Here is a 19,094-nt window from a genome sequence, read left to right as displayed (position 1 = left end):
ATTCTGTGAAGCGCTTTGGGACGTCCTCCCGACATGAAAAGCGCTATATCAAATGCAAGGATTATTATTATTATTGTTGTCAGAGGTGCTGTCCTTTGGATGAGACGTTAAACCAAGGCGTCTATCTACCTGTTTGGGTGTATGTTAAAGATCTCATGGTACTATTCAATAAAAAAAAGGGAGTTTCAATAATCCCCAAATAATATTGGTCATTCATTTCATGGGTGTTTGTGGGATACTGCTTTGTCTACAAATATAGTGTCAATTATTTCACAGTAAATCCTGTGAAGCGCTTTGAGACTTACACAATAAAGCGCTATGCCAAATGTAAAGATTATTATAGTTATTAACAAATAAAAACCAAAAGTCTACAACTTATAATATGATATATAGCACCTTATCTTGTCCCAAAGCACATGTTAAATTAATATAAAATCTTGCACTAGTTATTTCGCCATTCACATTAGAAGGATGTTTCAAAGCGCCTCACAGGATATTCTGTAAAGTTTTTTCATTGTATATTTTGTAGGCGAACATGGCAGCCAATTTGTACACAGAAATGTCGCACAAATATCCGTATTTTCATAGAGATTGTTGACACTGGGAAAAATTGCCTTTTTTCAAACAGTACCATAGGATCTTTTAATATTCACCTGGACAGGGGGACAGGGCCACAGTTTAACGTCTCATCTGAAGGGCAACACCTTTGAGAATACAACGCTAGCCAAGCACTGCAATGTCAGCCAAGACTGTGAATTCAAAGTCCCAACACGGGACTTGAATCCACAATATTCTGCCTTGGAGGCGAGAATGAGGCAGACTGACACAGAGGCTTTGGTTGATTTCCTCATAATATTCTGTGGATCGGTCCAAAATGTGTGAAATGCACCAAATATTCCACATAAATATTTTCGCCTCTCCACAACTAAAACTTACACAGCTTGCATCCCCTCCAAACACAAACAATTCCTCTTGAAAAATGTGCTACATTTTCCAAAATTTGCTACATTGGCCAGGCTGCCAGATATACAGAGCAATTGATCAGACCTGTTTATACAACTACTAAATGAGGCTTCACTGTGCTGCACACTTATTTGATAGAGCATTAACGTATTTAGAGGACTAGGATACGAGCACAACAAACATGTAGCACAGGCCAATTTTGTCTTGGGAAAGTACTACAGCTACATCCTGCTCTTTTTAAGAAATTGTTGCCTGCAGACAACAGAGTCTCTGCTGCCTTTGTTTGCAAATAGATCCTTATTGGGACAGCAGGGTGCAAGGTCACCTCACAGCTCATTTGTAACCGGCGCCGAGGCATGGTGCTCGGTCCCCCTGTCGAGATTTGAAAGCGCGCATTCAGAGCTGTGACTCTCCGTTAATGTGTTTATATCTGCAACCATCTCAATAGCTGCTCCAGACCATCACAATTCGGGCCACGAGCAGCTGCAATCACGTTGCTATGGCAATATGAATGACCAAATCCATCAATTCAATCGCAACTCTCAAGCTGCCCTCGCTGCGTGTGATTTCCATAACATCAGACTAGATCCTCAGCAGTTGTTTTTTTGTGTGTGGGGGGGGAGGGGAGGGGAAGAAATAAACAGTAGCCCAGTAAAGAATTTGTTCATCCCTTTAAGTTTTGATGCAAGCCTTGGTCAGGCTGCCAGATATGCAGAGCAATGTTACGAATTTGGCTTATCAACAGTTTGCACCTGGAAAGTGCCTCACAGCTGGAACAATTCACAAAGAGAAAACAGCAGCATCAGAGAGGCAATGAGGGGACAGGAAGTTTGAAGCTGCTGACCAAAGCCTCTGTCTACAAGGTGGAGATTGTACCAGACGGTGTTGAAGGTAGAGAAGGAAGACACAAGACAAGTTCATTTCAGGAAAATTGCTGAAGGCTCAGACTGCTAGTGGGAAGCAGAGAATGAGGAACGAGCAGTTGTTGGATCATCACCTAAGCCACCTCAAATCTCACTTTTCACATCTTTGACCCCATCTACCCGATCTCTCACATGAATGTAAATTGTGTTGTATAAAGCGCACCAGCTCCCCCTTTCATGCAACCCCACCCATCTCCAATCCCACCAGCTGCTGCTCTGACTAACTCAATCTCCACATCACCTACCACCATGACCTCACACCAACACAGAAAAAACCCCAACCATCTATCTCCGGACTAGACTTCTGTAATATCCTGCTCACTTGCCTCTCCAGCGTCAACCTATCCACAACTCTGCAGGCTGAGTCATCATCCTGTAGCTCAGTGGTTAGAGCAGAAGTAACTTTCGTATATGGTTGTATAAATTAAGCTCATTTACAAAGGACGCTTCACTCAAGCCAGGCAAAATGTTGCATGAAAAGCCAGGGTGTGAGCGCAATCCGTAATTTTACGTGACTCACATCCGTTCTCCGTTAATTCCTGAGATCATAGGATAACAGATATTGTGCATTGTTCAACTTCACACAAAAACACTAATTCCTGGCACACTATTACTTTGCAATAACACAGAGGGTTGACATCATTCGCAGGACCTGGGACAATTCTATTCTCGTATTCTTTCCAATGTACCCTGAATGTACTTCCCTTTCCACTTCGTCCAACTCTGTACAGCACTCCGAGATGTTATCCAACGTGAAGGGCACTATACAAATACAAATATGGTTGTTGTTTATGCTGTAATTTTTATGATTCAGTGATTCTGGTATAACAAAGAAAAGCAGATAGGCAAGCTGTTTGCCTGAGGAATGATCTATATAAACAGTGCTCTTTTCCAATAGTCTAATACCCGAGACTGATGTGTAATCTTACCTCACTAGCCATGCATAATTTATTGGATTACTCAAGCGAAATTTCAGCCCAATCTCAAAAAGTTGGCTTTCCTTTAAAAAAATTATTTGAAATGAATGTTAAGAAAAGTATATGAACAGACAAGCGGTGTTTCAGTTCATGTCCGGAGAAGGCGTCAGCTTATCAAACAAGGATCTCAGATTTTCTTCCTTGCTCTGCTCCACCGCCCATCTGGTCCTTTTGACAATGCTCTTACACAACAGGGTTTAAAATAACTTGCAGACTAAGTTACACTCCTTCATGACACCAAATCTAAAAGACTAGCGTTTCACAGCCTGCGTTGCTTGCCATGCAAAGTTACATCTGTCGAAGGCTCCCAGAGATCCATTCATTCTTTTAGTTGTGAAATCTGCACTCTCTGCTCGCTCAATCTCTCCCTCCTCCCTGCTCCCACTCAGAGAGGAGAGGAGGAACAACATCCCCCTTTGAAGTGAAGCCCAGGCCTGCTGAAGCAAAGGCATTACAATCACCCAATAGAGTCAAATTAGTCATTAAACAGTGCAGCTCAAACTACACTACTCTTTAAGTGGATAACGGATATTATCTAGAAGTCAACACCCAACTCCCCTATAACATTTTCTTCTCCGAGTCGCATGAAAATCAGGTGCCACGATCAGCAGTGCATAGCCTGGCCCAGTTGACAGCAGTATCTCTGTAGTCAAAAGGTTATGGGTTCAAGCCCCTTATCGGAACGTGGAACTCATATCATTTTGGCTGAGACTCGTATGCAGCACTATTGTGCCGGGGGGGGGGGGGGGGGGGGAGGTTAGGTGGGGAGAGATCAACTGAGTAGCAGACAGAGCTCTCAAATCTTTGGTAATCCATTCAGCAGCTGCAGCGTGTCGAGAAAATCCCACATTGATACAGACACTAAAGTCGGTTTAATTTCTTCAGTTATTAATCCTGGTTTTGCATCACAGTATCAAGTTGTGTCTTAAATGAGTCCAGGATTCGTCCCTTAACATCACTCCTAGTAACTTGTTCCAGTTGTTAATTAAATAAATACTGCTTGGTGCCTTTCCTGAAATTGTCACTTTACTCCTGAATCTGTGCTCCTTTGTTCTGTTGCCTTGAGACTTGCTAAAGCACTTTGAGACGCCTCGAAGACGTGATAAGAAGCTATATCAAATGCCAGGATTATTATTATTATTGCCTCGGGTATCATAAAGGATAGTGTTCAGTGTATTTTCTCAATACTGTTAGAAATCTAATATACATCCAGAAGGTCCCCTCCTAGTCATTACTTTTGAAGACGCCCAGGAGTCTAATTCTTGCTCATAGTTCATTCCTCCATCCCTAGGGATCAGCCTCATTGCTCTCCACTGCCTGCAATGATCTGACGCCTCCTTTATGTCAGTGAGCAGAACTGTATGCAGTACTCTAGGTGAAGCCTGATGGAGCACTGACTTGAACATGACACCTGGAGATCTAAACTCAATTAATTTGGCAATATAGCCCAGCATCCTGTTTGCCTTGTTTACTGCTGCCTCATACAATCTTCACATAGTGACCGACACATGAGTCAACGAACAGCTCTCTTTCCCAACATTGTATGTCTGTCTCGCCATAAAGGGGAGAGCAACAGATATAAAGGCAGCAGAACCCCTTGGTGGGAACACGTAGGTACCCCCAACTCATCCTGCTACTGTATAAATCATTAGGGAGACTATACTTAGAGTACTGTGTGCAGTTCTGGTCGCCACAGTACAAAAAGGATTTTGGAGAAATCAAGAGGGTACAGAGGAGGGCAACCAGAATTTTTGAGGGAATGGAGAGTCTGGACTATGGAGAGCAACTAAGTAAATTGGGCATGTTCACGCTGGAAAAGAGAAGATTGAGAGGTGATATGATTGCTGACTTTAAAATTCTAAAGGGACAAGACAATATAGATCATGACAGGTTGTTTCAACTTGTCCAGAATACTAAAACCAAAGGATACAGCCTGCGATTGAAGGGGGGTAAATTCAGAGCAAATCAAGTATTTCAGTGAGAGAATAGTAAACCTGTGGAACAGGCTCCGTAAGGAGACAGTTGAAGAAGGAATGTTGATTCCTTCAAATGCTGATTAGTTTTCTTTTAGAAAATAACATTATGGGATACAGTACATAGTTAGTTCGGTACATATGTGCATTCTACCGCCAGGAAGGTGGAAGGCGAACTAGAAGGGCCTCGGTCTTTTTTTCGTCCAGTATCTCTTATGTTCTTATGTTAATGGAGGTGCGAAGGCTCTTAAACAACAAATTAACTTATATAGCGCCCTTCATGTTGGAAAGATGTCCCACCAGCATGGGGTCTGGGTTGTTTTGTATTGTATGTTATACGTCATGATTTGTAGTGCACATAGGAATATGCTGTAAAGTGCAATGACTGCATTTTGTTGGCGAACTTAAGAGTGCCCCACAAATGTGTGCATATTGTGCATGTTGAAATCCGTCCATGTCCCACTATAAAGGTGGTGGGTGGGGGGCGGTGTCAAAGCCCATCCTGTAACTGCGCCTTGAGGTAGGGGACGCCTTGGTGCACAGAGATAACACACTGCCACAGGTATTACCATGTTGTGTTTTTCTTTTCTGTGACAGTAATTTTGAGATGCAAATCCAAATATCTAATCCATTTATTTGTTTTGTTTTTAAAGCAAACATAGCTCTCTTTCAGCTTCCTTGGAAGCTCATCAATAGAGCACACGTAGCTCCTATTTTTACTTTGTATATGCAGTATCTTCAGCCCATACGCGTCCCCCATCAAGTTCTTTCTAAAACATTTACTACCTTTTCTGATTGCGTGGTATACAGGTTACAGTGGCAGGGCCTTGATTCCATGCTGCCAAGAGCGGTTACCTGTGATCAGCTTACAATATAAGCAGTCAAGGTGCTCAAAGCTGGTGCGAGTCAGCAGCACTGCAATGCTGCAAGTGTATGGGGGAAATTCTTAATGTGCTGAAATTCACATTTTTTTGTGTGGTTTGTAGAGGCACATCCAAAAAAATGTCAATTTTTAAACCCTTTATTTTGTACACTGTGAATCCAATTTGAGTTTCTGAGCCTTACACTAGCATCTTCAAAATATTAAAATAAATCATGGAGGTTGACAGGAGCAGTCTTGTGCAGTCCTCAATTGCACTGCCCACACTTATCTTTTGCATCAGGTAGTTTCAATGCCTGCCTCACTGCTTCACTCCAATTAGCACCTTGACTCCTTTTAATGTAACCTGATCGCAGGCAACATCTCTTGACAGTATGGGATCGAGGTCCTGTTGCTTCAGGTTAACCCACTTACTCTGATAAAGCCTTGTTGTGTTTGTGCAATGAAGTGGCTCATAACTTGGTTCTCTGTGAACGGGGTTGTCACTTAGGGATCTACATTTCATTAGTTAGGTGCCCATCAATATTTACAAGCAGTTAACGCTTTACCAAATATAAAATGCACTCTTTATGGGTCATTTTACTATTTCATTTTCGGTTGATAGTTGATATGGTTGAATCCATCCTGTGGATCTTTAATAAATTCAAAGATATAAATTTGATTGTTGTTTTCATTCACACCTCTTCTGAGTCGAAGCTCACCTCATAGCTTGGTCCGTGTCCCCACTGAACAACCTGCCTGCTTGTTCCTGGATTGGCAGTGGGCAGGAGCAGATTCACTATTTTTCATCACCTGGTGGTTCCTGATCTTTCTGCCAGCACTGATCTTCCTACTGCTCTTTTACTTCCTTGAGCCTTCTTTGCTGGATCTCATATGACTTTCTTCTATATTCATTGCTTCCTCTTTTTCTGCATTTTTTTTCTTCTGATAATTTTTTCCAACTTTGATCTGAAGTTCTTTACTTGACTCGACCCACTTCATTTCATCCACTCTTCATACACTGAACTCAAAACTTCAGGACTCTCATTGACTTCATCCTCTCCCATTTCCTATTGCTTTGTTCAAATTCTAGTTTTGCATCTCCAGTTCAACAAGATCAATTTCATCACTTGGAAATTTAGCTTCTGTGAGGGTGAGATTCTTTTTATACACTTCTATAACTTTTTTCACTATGCAATCTCCTTTTTCAAATCTTCAATCTTTTACTCAATACTTTTTTGGCTTCCATTGATCTGTTTCCTTTCAGTGCCGAGGAATGTCCTTCTGACGTGAAAGGTGCTAAACAAATGTAAGTTGTTGTTGTTTGACTGCTTTGTCTTTGTGCCCAAATCTTCCTTTTTGGTCTCTTTCTTCTACTCTTTCTGTCTGTTTTCGAGCTCTCTTTTCCCTTGCTCATCATGTTTCTTCCAGTCACTGATCTTGTTTTCTCCATCGGTGTCACTACCCTCTTGGGCTTCAGGTTTCTCCCTTGAAGCTTTGGAACCTTCTTCTCGGCCACTGATTTCTTGCTTCTGGGAATTTTCTTCATGTAATTAGAATCTAAGACTGAAATTGATAGATTTCTAAAGGATAGAGGGATTAAGGGATATGGGATAAGATGGGCAGATGGAGTTAAGTTAGAAGATCAGCCATAATCTTATTAAATGGCAGGGTAGGTTCGAGGGGCCAAATGGCCTACTCCTAATTCCTATGTTCTTAATTATTTCTTGGAATCATCATCATCTTCTTCCTCTTCTGTACTGTACTGCCTTGCCTTTCTGTCTGAATGCCATTGCATCAATAAGGTCTGAGTACCATCGCATCACTGCTCGTGGATTCTACCTCTGAGCTGTTTGATTCCTGATCCAAGCTGTCCAATATTCCACGTTGCCTTGATCTGGTTCTCTGCTGCCTCCTTGTCTTTCTGTAATCTTTCCATAATGTCATCTTTTACTCCTGTATTCCTTTGGCATAATTCTACTTCTGCATTGTCTTGCATAAAGCCCATACTGTCCATATACAAAACACTCCTTCTGCTGGACATCGCTGCAAAGGATGTGGTAATCCACATGTTGGGATAGATTTTGACCATTCGGGAACTTTAGCCAGAATAAATCTGATTCATTTTAAATATAAGGCAAACAAACCAAATCAATTTAAATGGAATGAGACTGAAAAATTCAAACCACAAAGGTCCCATTATAAGGTAGTAGTCTGGGTCAGGTATCATCGCGGTTCAATGCTTCCTCATTCACTGTGCCTGTGCAATGTGCAAGAAACAACCTAAGCAACAACCTGATAAAAATCCTTGCTTTTGATATTGCACCTCAGCACCATGTAAGTGCTTCACAAGGTTAACTTTAAAATGCAGGACTATTTGTGCCAAAGATGCAGGTCAGCATTTAAAGCACTCCTTGAGCTGACACCTGTATTTTGGATTTTTCTGGTTATGTAAATTTGGGGTTCTCACCCTTTAAGTGAATCCGCACTATAACGAAACAACAACAACAAAATTACATTTGTATAGTGCCTTTCATGTCAAAAGGACATCTCGAGGTGCTGGACAATCAATTTTTCACACCCGGGGACGGAGGAGGGCGGGGGGGGGAGGGGAGGGAAAGGAGGATGATCAAAGGTACGATCGAAGAGGAGGGTCTTGAAGAAGGCAAGGGAGGGGGTGAGGAGGAGGGACTGCGGAATGGTGTTCCAGAGGGTGGCTGAAGGCCCGCCTGTCAATGGTGGGGCGCATTATAGTGGAGTTCTAATAATGGAGTTCTACTGTAACTATTTCTAACTCTGTGTCTTTGGTTTCCATAAGCTGTGTCCATAGGCTGCAGATCATCCAGAACATCCAGGGCCTCGTTGCCTCCATGACAGTTTCTGAAGAGACAAACTATAATCCTGTGGTCTCTTTTATCCCATTTGACTGTCTTCAAATTCCATGAACTGTCCAAATAGTTAAAATGAAGACGGACAGCTCTTTCAACAAATAGTTAAGGCATTGCTTGCACATGAAGTAACCTCACAAAAAACTCATCCCAACCACAAAACATGTTGCTCACACTCAAATCACCATCAGCCAGAGGTTAAGAGGATGCAAGTTCAATACTCTTAAGTCAGCGCCAGAGAGAATACATTACAATACAATATAATTTACATTTATCATACCGCATTTAATGTCGGGAGGATGACTGAAAGCACTTGACACTGTTGACACTGCCTCCAAGCTGAAGGTGGGAGCAGAAAGTGGTGAGTAGGGGAAAGATGACTGAAATTGCAGTCAACGTGTTAAGGCGGGTCGAGGTAAGGCAAGTGAGTTGGATGGATGCCAAGATGGAGTTCCAGAGAGCGGGGTCAGAATAACACAAAGCTCACCTGCCGATGATGGTGCGTATTAAAGTTTTGTGTACAGTTCTGGTTGCCATGACATCAAGGGGCTTGCCTGACCTTACACAGTTTAAAGAGCCATGAAAGATTGGACAAGCTCTTCACTCTTGAAAAGACATGTCTTACAGAAGCACATAAGATTTTAAATGAGATTGTGAAACTAAACCCAAAAGAACATTTTTTTGGATTCACCAAGATATTAATTAGAACAAGAAGAGGCAGATTTAGGATGCTGAGAAGAAATTCAGGAGACAAGTAATTAATGATACAAGCGGGATACGAGGAATGGGGCTAGAGGCCTGGATACTCATATACAACAACAACAAATTGTATTTATATAGCATCCTTCATGTCAGGAGGATATCCCAAGACGCTGGACAGTCGAGGTTTACCCTGGTGGTTGAATTCAGGAGATGTGGAGGCCAAGGTGGGTGGGAGTGGGAGAAGCTTACTTGAAGCCACAGTCTTCAAGAAGGTTTTCAGGCAGCCTTGAAGGAAACCAGGTAAGGGGCGAGGCGAAGTGACACCGGGATAGAGTTCCAGAGAGTGGAGGCAGATGAGCTGAAAGCCCATTCGCCAACAATGGGACAGTCGGGGTGGGGGACATGAAGCAGCCCAGTGCCTGCTAAGTGGGCAGGGTGGTAGGGTTTAAGAAGGTTGCAGAGGTTGGGTGGGGCAAGACCGTGGAGTGATTTAAAAGTTAGGACAAGGATCCTGAACTTTTTTAAAAAAAAGCTTGATGCTGCGACGCAAAGACAGTGGAGTGAATCTTAAAGGATGAGATCAAACAAGCCAAAGGGCTTTCTTCATCTTGTAATCCTGTCATTACAGCCGTGTGGCAGAAACAAAGAGAACATGAAGGATAAAAAAAAATCAAACTCACTCAGGGGGTTATAATGCACATCAGAACATTTCCCTAAACGAAACTAAATTTCGGGCAAACTATTTCAGTTCAAATCTGCATTGCTGTAGGTTATTAAAAATTAAAAATGTAATTATGTTACTGCAATAATTAAGCTACTAGCAAGGAATTGATATACCTCATCTATGAATGCGTTGTGTTAACTATACAATGACTAAAGAGCTTTTTTAAAAAATTGATTCTCCCGTTACTGTTAAACGTGTGCAGAGGTCCTTCACATCATGGTATCTTTAAAGACCAATTTCGCCTTTACAGGTCCTCTTCAGTTCCAGACAATAAGTGATGCAGCAGTTCTTGAAGGTAATTGAGGGGCAGATTAATAGGTTCGCGGGACATCAAAATTGACATCAAAGCATTTGAATGGATTTTTATTTTTAAAGCAATTGATAAATTAATGACTCAGATGCATTCATTCACATCCACTTCACCTTGAACAGCAGAAATTTTCAAGCGGCACTGATGTGTTAGCAGGAAAATGCAATCCTTTCTGTAGCTTTGCTCGTCTCTGAGGATCTTTTGCCTCTTCAAGTAAACATTAAATATCCTATAGTTCTATTTGAAAAGAGAAGGAAATTTCTCCTGGTATTTTGGCTGCCATCTTTTCAGATCAATTAATCATTCACTTCATTGTGGGAGTTGGGAGGAGGGGTAAGCGGGGTCTCCTTGGAGCTGAGCTGACTCCAAGGTGATGTGCTTGAAAACAAAATGTTAGAATTTTGTCAATTCTCTGCAGCAGCCTCAGCAGCTCAGGTTGGTAAGCCAGGAGGGTCTGCAGTATTCCAAGGGACTGCAAATGATAGAAAAGCCAGCTGAGCTTGTTGGCATTGTCGGAAGGGACAGACTGGGAGCAGGGATTCTTCACACTCGGCTGCTGTATCCCGTTTTGTTTTGGTCGGCCGGGTATCTGACACATGTGTAAACCCATCACCATGTTTAAAGTATCCAAACCAAGCTGAAAATTTCACCTACACATGGAAATTCCAGATATAGATTGTTGGAATGGAATGCGCACTCTCTCCCTGGAGGGACACATCCTGCTTACCTAATTTCGGAAGGTCTTAGGCACAGGTTGGCAAGAGCCAAGGCTTGGGGATCCCAGAATGACTAACCAGCTCAAATCGCATTGCTTGCCATCAAAAGCACTATCTGGCAAGCTTTCCCGCTGCTTGTCCAGCTAGTACCACCCTACCTGTTAGGGCTTTAGCTTGCAGGTTAACAAGAGGATTCCAGCCCCAGTGAAGGGTCTGCACTTCCAAGTCCTGCCAAGAAGCAGCTTTGCCTGCCTCTCTGTAACTCCTGCACCCCCTGCAATGTAGACATTGAAACACTACGTACTGGGCTTCCGCAGTGTGAATGTACCTGCACCCTTGACACATCCAATGAAGTTTACAAGGTGGGACCACCCTGGTAAGAATTTGGGTCCCCAGTCATACTCTTGCCAGTTTACTCCCACTGGCTTTGTTTAGTGATTATCTGGGGGGGGGGGGGGGGGGGGCGCGGCGAGGTAAGCGAGGTCTCTTTGAAGCTGAACTGGCTTCAGGGTGACATGACTGGCATTGGAATGCTGGAATCGAACCAGCCCCGTCTACAGCAGTTCTCGGTAGTCCAGTTCCTGAGCCGCAGTATTCCATGGCACTACTCTGCAAGCGAAAGCCCTAACAGGTAGAGTGGTCCCAGCTGCACAACTAGTAAGAAAGCTTGCCAGACAACAATATCAATGGCAAGCTATACAGTTTAGCTGGTTAGGCTTCAGCAGTACCCCAACACACACTCTGGGGTCACCAAACCTTGGCTCTTGCCAACATCTGCCTAATACCTTCCGGAATTAGGTAAGTAGGACCCATCTCTCCAGGGAGAGAGAGCACATTCCATTCCAACAATCTACCTCTGGGATTTCCATGTATAAATGAGATGCATGGAAATCTCATCTTGGTTTGAATACTCTTAATCATGATGATGGGTTTCCACACGTGTCAGACAGCTGACTGGCAGCCCCCCACCATCCCCAAAAAATCGTCGAGACCTCGTTCTCTGACACCTTCTTCCTTGCGACCTCACGCCCGCCAGTGGAGTCCTGTAGCTCAGTGGTTAGAGCACTCGCTTTGCAAGTGAGAGACCTGAATTCCAGGCAGGGCGAAACCTTGGGTAAGTTTCCTTACTCCACACAGAGCCTAATGATTATCCCTCCAAAAAACAAAACAATAATAAATTGGTCATTTTCAAGCCGTGACTGTTTGTGAGACATTGCTGTGCGCAATTGGCTGCCGCGTTCGCCCACAAATATACAGTCAATTCACTTTACAGTGTGTTCTGTGAAGCGCTTTGCGACGTCCTCCCGACGTGAAAAGCGCTATATCAAATGCAAGGATTATTATTATCACTCTCCAAGACCTCGCTCCCGCTATCCCACGGCGCTGGGATTTGGACCAGAGTCGGGATCAGGGAGGGTGGAGGACAAGGAGGGTAGGAGGGTAGCTGAAGGCTCAGTCTAAGAAGAGAGTTTTGAGACGTGACTTGAAGGAGGCAAAGGGAATGTGGGATGGAGTTCCATCGGGTGGGTGCAGAGAGTCTGAAGGCCCAACTGCCGATGGTGGTCCTGCTTGTTCCCGGAGACAACGCTCCCGCTGACCTTGCTCCCCAACACCTCGATCCCCAAGATCTCGCTCCTACGGACCTCGCTCACCGAGACCTGAAATCCAAAGTCCGAACAGAAGTAGTCCTCCTTGCACAATCGACAAGATAGTTTTCTCAAGGACAAGTTATGCACTTTTAGCTGGTTAAATTCCAGCAGTTACCCCAATGCACCCTCTGGGTGGGTTCCTCATGTGTGTCTAATTTTTTTTCTAGAATTAGGTAAGCACGGTACTCCAGACATGAAAGGTGCTATAAAAATGTAATTTTGTTGTTGATGTTTCACTTTAGGGAGAGTGAGAATTCCATTCCGGACACAAAGAAATTTTCAGGTAGAATTCTCAGGCTCAGTTTGGATACACAGCGAGTTTCTGCATGTGTCAGATATGTGTGACTAAACAAATTAGTAGGACTTGCACATGTGCAAAATTGCAATCATATTGACCTATGAATGCAGTCACTCCATTTGAAAACAAAGCCTGTGAAGCATTTGGAAACGTTTGGCCATCGTAGGTTGTAATCACAAGCTGTTAATTTTTCACAGTGGGTTGGAAAATAAGCTGGAAAAAGAAAATTGACTGATCTCATCATAGAAACACAGGTATGTACAGGTCAGAAAATGAATACTAAAATCAATCTGTCTACTCTGAAACCTCACTGCTCTATCTCATCGCTTTATCCCCCTCAAATCTTTATCAAACAGATATCCAATTTCCTCTTGAATTTGGTGACAGTTTGCCTCCAGAACCAGACGAGTCCATTCTGTGTAGTTACCATTCTCTTGTCACAATTCAAAATTTGCATTCTATTGAATAGAGGTTTCTCCCAGTATCCGGGCCAACAATCCCCCAAAATATAATTGGTCATTCTCTTCATGGTTATTTGTGGGACATCGCTGTGCTTAAATTGGTTGCAGAGTTCATCCACAATACCGTCAGTCACTCCACTTTACAGACAGTGGGGGAAGGGATGAAGAGTGAAAAAGAGAAACAAAAGGCTGATCAGTTATCTTAGAACAACTGATGGGAGATAAATAGTCTGGTGCAACACAGCAAACATGGCTGAGATCTGTCTATAAAGAGGAACGAGACTGAGACTACAATCAGTGGTGTACCCTCAAAATGTCATGAAGAGTTTTACATCTCATATCTTCGTGATTTTGGATCATTGCCTTTAAGAGTCTTGTAGACTCAGACCACTACAAACTCTTTTCCCCACCCCCTGTCCAAGTTTAGCTTCATCAGCTGAGGTTTTGTTTGTCCTGTTTTGTTTGCAAAACCTGCGAGATACCAGAGACCATATCCAACTGACTAACATGAATACAATACAATACCTGGGACTTGAGGATCACAGTAAGTTATAATGTTACACACAAACTAGCCAATAACAACCCTCTTAGCACCAAGGTTGTATATCCTGTGTTGCGCTTTGGAACATCATCCTGACATACAAATTACTATACTAAATGTAAGGAATAGTATACATTATACAATTATTATCATGTATTTATATCATTTAGGAAACTTTTTGAAGCAATTTCTATGTACACGATCCATGTCATCCTTATTGCTGTGATCAAGGCATGTAACTGATTAATATTTTTGAAACTTTGTCGAGCAGTCTCTTTATAATTCTGCTCGCTGAACAAGCAAGTATATCTAATGCACTTCCTACCCAATTTGTTAGTGTACATTGTGACCTGAAGATGGGCACAGTTATCTTTTTTTAAAAAAAGCAACGGTTGAACATTAAATCAGCAGAAAAGGTGCACGTTTCTCAGTCTAACCCTGACAACACATTAGTCCTGTTGATTCAGCTCTGACCTTTTGAGAACACCCCATTCTCAAATTTCAGCATGGTCTGTTCAAGCAGATACATGCATCTGAAAACGCATTAGAAAGCCCTCTCCAGGGACCAGGCACTTCTCACCAATTTCCAAGGAGTGCTCAAGGTATTCCCAATAAGTCGAGGAGATCATTGGAGGGTAATTCAAGGACTTCACAGCAAGAAGTTCATAGGTCAATAAGAATTAAATTCATGGATTACTTGCACTCAAACTCAAGAAACAAATCCAGAGATTATCCTGTATTCAAACTCGGCAACATGGAAAATATAGAAATAACTCAAAATATTCAACCACACCAACTCACATTCATACAGTACCTGTGACATATGCACATCTCTGACTGCAATACAAGATGAATATTAAACATTGTACCAAGCATTATCCTAATTTATTACTTCAATGCTGCAAAACGATATCAAGCGTGGCTTCACCTTCATCAAATATCTCTGCAACCATAATGATAAAACAGAACCGTTGGATGAAGGAAGTGGTTTCTGTCTGTCTCACGGTGGCTGCAATCTTCAGCAATAAGCCCCACACACAACCTTTGTCAGAATCATGTCAACTGCAGTGCACATAAGTCTCATTGCAGACACAAAGGGGCAAAGGTAGGGTACTTTGTGCTGATTGATGCCTCCAGCTTCAGAGATTTCAGAAGCAGAAAACTGAATGTGACATTAATGACATGACAAGAAGGAATGATAAAATTCAGCACTTGCAGAGCTGTAAGGATTCTTTTATGTTACAGGTCTCCTGAAAGTGAAGAAACGTGAACAGATTTGAAGACACAAGAAACACTACACCTGCTGGATGTACATCTCCTGATTTCTTGCCAAATAGAAAACACCTATGTCGACTGCCAAAAATCGTATGCTATGCAGGCTACATATCCAGGCACTCAGATGGGAAATTAAAGAGCTGAAGAAAATTCATTTCCATCCCTCAAGCTGCAGCATCTGAAAAAACAAGCTCCCAACCTACAAAACATTTCTTCAGTTTTCTATAAAGTGCAGCGACTATAATTGTAGGTGAACCATTTATCTCATTCTCTTTCTTGAGTCATGTCAGGATTAAACTAATGGATGGGACCTTGGTTTAAAGGTCTCATCAGAAGCATTGCGACTCCAATAACACTGTGCTAGTGGGTCAACCTTGAGAATAAGCTCAATGTGTAGACAGCATGAAGGGGCTTGAAATCTGTTGGTTGATTGAAGCAGTCAGTGGGATGGAAGGTTTACAACTTTTACATTCGGTCCCATAACTTGCATGGTATTACCAGCAGTGCATTACCCCATTTGCTCACGCTTCACTTATTGTTGCCAAAAATGAAAGTCTGCAACACCCTCTTCAAAGTCAACCATCTGTATTTTCTACACAAGACTCACCAACAATTTGAACACTTCCAGAGCAACAACAACCAATAAGGCCCAAATATTGGTGCAGTACAAGACCTACCATAATTTTACTTCAATAGAGTTCCAGCCATTGAGTATTTTTGATATAGTAAACATATTATAATAAATTATTACTGAAATCCAATTAGTAATAAAATATTCCTTCATTCCTCCCCCATCAGGATTTCATCGGGTGGTGACACCACGCTGCCCTTATACAAATCGGACCCAGGTCCTCTCACTTGCAGAAATTTAGGTACCAAGTTATTTATAACAGCATCCAAGTGCGTGTTTGGGGTTGGTTATACGCCTGTCAGCTGTTATCCCAACAGCATTTTGTGCTTCTGTGAGCTGCAGCAAACACAATCTTTCATTTCAGAGACAATCAAGTGTACATTAGCCATTTATGAGGCACCTGAAACCCTTGATACATACTTCCCACCCACCCCAACCTAATTGTTACCCTTTGTATGCAACGCTCTGCAGCAGAAATCCATCTCAAAGCGACTTCAACCTCCAAAATATTCAGCGAATGGCATGTCAGTTTGAAAAATAAGATTGTAGTATGTTAAGCAAAATTCTTCACTGTACTTCCACCAGTTGGAAGCATCTGAAACGTATAGATTGACTATTCCGAACAGAAAACTAAAAATATTCCTTTGGAATAAAGAGCCAGAAGTTTCTCGTGATCCCCTTTGATGAAAGCGATGATGAACCATTGAAAATTACCAGGGCACAGCTACACTCCCTTAAAGCTAAAAATACCAAACAGATTAAGGTCAGCAAACAATGAAGAAGCAAAACCTTCTTGTAAACTCAATTCCACCACATGGAGCTTGTTAACAGTGCTTCAACACTTCAATGCCTTACAAGCCAGCAATTATTTTAAAGAAATGGGAATGAAAATGAAGATCCCCTGAATATAAGATCTAAATGGGATTGAGAAACCAAATCCAGAAGAATAGGTTGACAAGAGGGCAGTGTCGGGGTTGAAAAGGGCAAAGTACATTTTTGCACAAATAGTAATCGACAGCTAGATCAGGTTACCATGAGGAGTGGTTGAAGCCAAAATACTGGACTCATTTAATAAACAGCTCCACACTTGGTGATTGGAGAATTGTTTGCTGGTCTTTTGTAAAAATAAGGAGTGAAAAGGCCTTCTTCATCTTGTGACAGTTATAAGTAGATAAATATTGGAAGCACAACTGAGACAGTTTGAACGCAATTTAACTGCAAGAGTAAAACTACCACAAAGCTATCAAGTTGGACTAATACCTCAAGGCCTAAATTCCTTTCCCACCCTAAAGAGTGACATAATAGATTCCAAATGCGAGCCCAGTTTTAAATCGTCTGCTCCAGATCTTTCATTTCAACACTGGCGTAGGCAGCAATTTCAAAGTGTCAGAGGCTTCAAACCATCTAAATTGTACAATGAGATAATAATGAATGCATTTGATACATTAAATGATAATAATCCTTACATTTGGTCTTTCACGTCAGGAGGATGTCTAAAGTACTTCATGAATATACTGTTAAGTGCAGAGACTGTGTATTTTAGTGGTGAATGTGGCAGCCAATTGGCCCACAGAAATGTCCCACAAACAAGCCTGAAGTGAGTGACGAATTTTATTTGGGGGATTGTTGGCCAGGGCAGTGGAAGAAACTTCCTTCCCTTTTTGAATAGTACCGTGAGATCTTTAACATCCACTTGATTGGTTGGCAGATGGGGCCGCAGCTTAACATTTCATGCAAAGGACAACACCTGCAACAATGCAACACCACCCAACACCGCTCCCCCCACAACTGCATTGGAGTGTCAGCTTAGGCTATGTGATTCCAAGTCCCGATGTGGGACACAACCTTGACTCAGCGCACAGTGGCCACCTGAGCTCCTGTGGCCAATTCTTGGTAACTGCTGTAAAATGCAACGGAAGTAGTTGTCTTTCAACAACACTGTAGTTATTAACTACAGACAACACTGTAGTGTAGTCTCCAGCTGTGGCAGAGCCTGCACCTACAATGGCCAAGCGACCTTCCACTCCAGAAGAAACAAGGACCTGTTCTTGTCCACCAAAAGGGGACAAAACACAACTTAAACACCGTGAAAGAGAGCGTGAGAGAGCGGAGTTAACCAAAAACAGTGAAGGCAAATATCATAGACACTTATGCTGATGCACTGGGCATTTTAATAATAATCCTTGCATTTGATATAGCGCTTTTCACGTCTTCTACACGTCCCAAAGAGCTTCACAGAATATATAAAGTGAATTCACTGTATATTTTGGGACAAGTGAAGGACTTTTGCCTTGATCGTGGACTTGACGTGTGGCAGACTTTGGCTCATGCTGAGGGTCAGTTGCAGGCCAAGGCAGTGCAGGTTAAATCAGCAGCCAGGCAAGCAACACTGGACAGTTTCTTCAAGAAATGAACATTTTGTGCGATTTTAACTTCTCATATGAACTTTAAACAATGAAACCTAAAATCTGTTTCAAATGTCACAATGAGATTGCAAAATATGGTTGTTGAATGTTCATCAGCCCATTACATCAGTGACCTGAATCATCCGACCTGTTTCAATAATCAGGTCACCTCACTAAGTAGGTCACTTGTGCCCAGTCTCTTGAATGACCAGAGTAGTGAGGTTCTACTGTACAGTGACTGTGCAATTGTCCGCAAACACAGCAGTCGATATGCAGACAACAATGTCCAACAACCATGACATGAATGACCGATTTAACCTGAATGACTGTTGGTCTGATGGGGGAGAAACTCCCTTACAAAGATTTACAAGTTACACTTCTCTTTCAAATTACACTTCTCTTTCAAATAAACTCGCAATTGATATAGCACCTTATCATGTCTTCAAGACATCTCAAAGCGCTTCACAGAATATATTCACTGTTTATTTTGTGGGCGAAATGCAGCGGCTAATTGAGTGACTACATTTTTTAAAAAAATTTCTTTCTTTTTGAAGAGATTATTACTCCTGGAAAATCAATCCACCAATCGACTGTATTCCTACGTACTGCTTGGTAAACAGTGGCGTGCGGAATAAGGAAGCCTAAAGTTTCGCCCTGCCCAGGAATCGAGTTCTCTAACCACTAAGCTACAAGACTTAAGCTACGACACCTTAACATCCATCTGAACCGGCAGTTGGGACCTTGATTTAACATCCCACTGAAGCACCTCAAACAATGCTGTGCTCATCTTGATTCGGGA

General features: G+C 42.3%; 1 protein-coding gene across 1 annotated transcript in view; it reads right to left on the bottom strand.

Annotated features, from left to right (window-relative positions):
- Nucleotides 1-7,739, bottom strand: part of si:ch211-1e14.1 (UPF0606 protein KIAA1549) — a 56,623-nt gene extending 48,884 nt beyond the window's left edge. The window contains exons 1-2 of the mRNA XM_007910374.2: nt 7,538-7,739; nt 7,073-7,238 (exon numbers count right to left, since the gene is read on the bottom strand). Coding sequence (XP_007908565.2) covers nt 7,073-7,238; nt 7,538-7,739 — 368 coding nt within the window. The remainder of the gene's footprint in view (nt 1-7,072; nt 7,239-7,537) is intronic.
- Nucleotides 7,740-19,094: the final 11,355 nt, after the last annotated feature.

Source organism: Callorhinchus milii, unplaced genomic scaffold (genome assembly GCF_018977255.1).
Source record: "Callorhinchus milii isolate IMCB2004 unplaced genomic scaffold, IMCB_Cmil_1.0 Scaffold5, whole genome shotgun sequence".
Classification (NCBI taxonomy): Eukaryota; Metazoa; Chordata; class Chondrichthyes; order Chimaeriformes; family Callorhinchidae; genus Callorhinchus; species Callorhinchus milii.
This window is presented reverse-complemented; position numbering and strand designations above follow the sequence as displayed.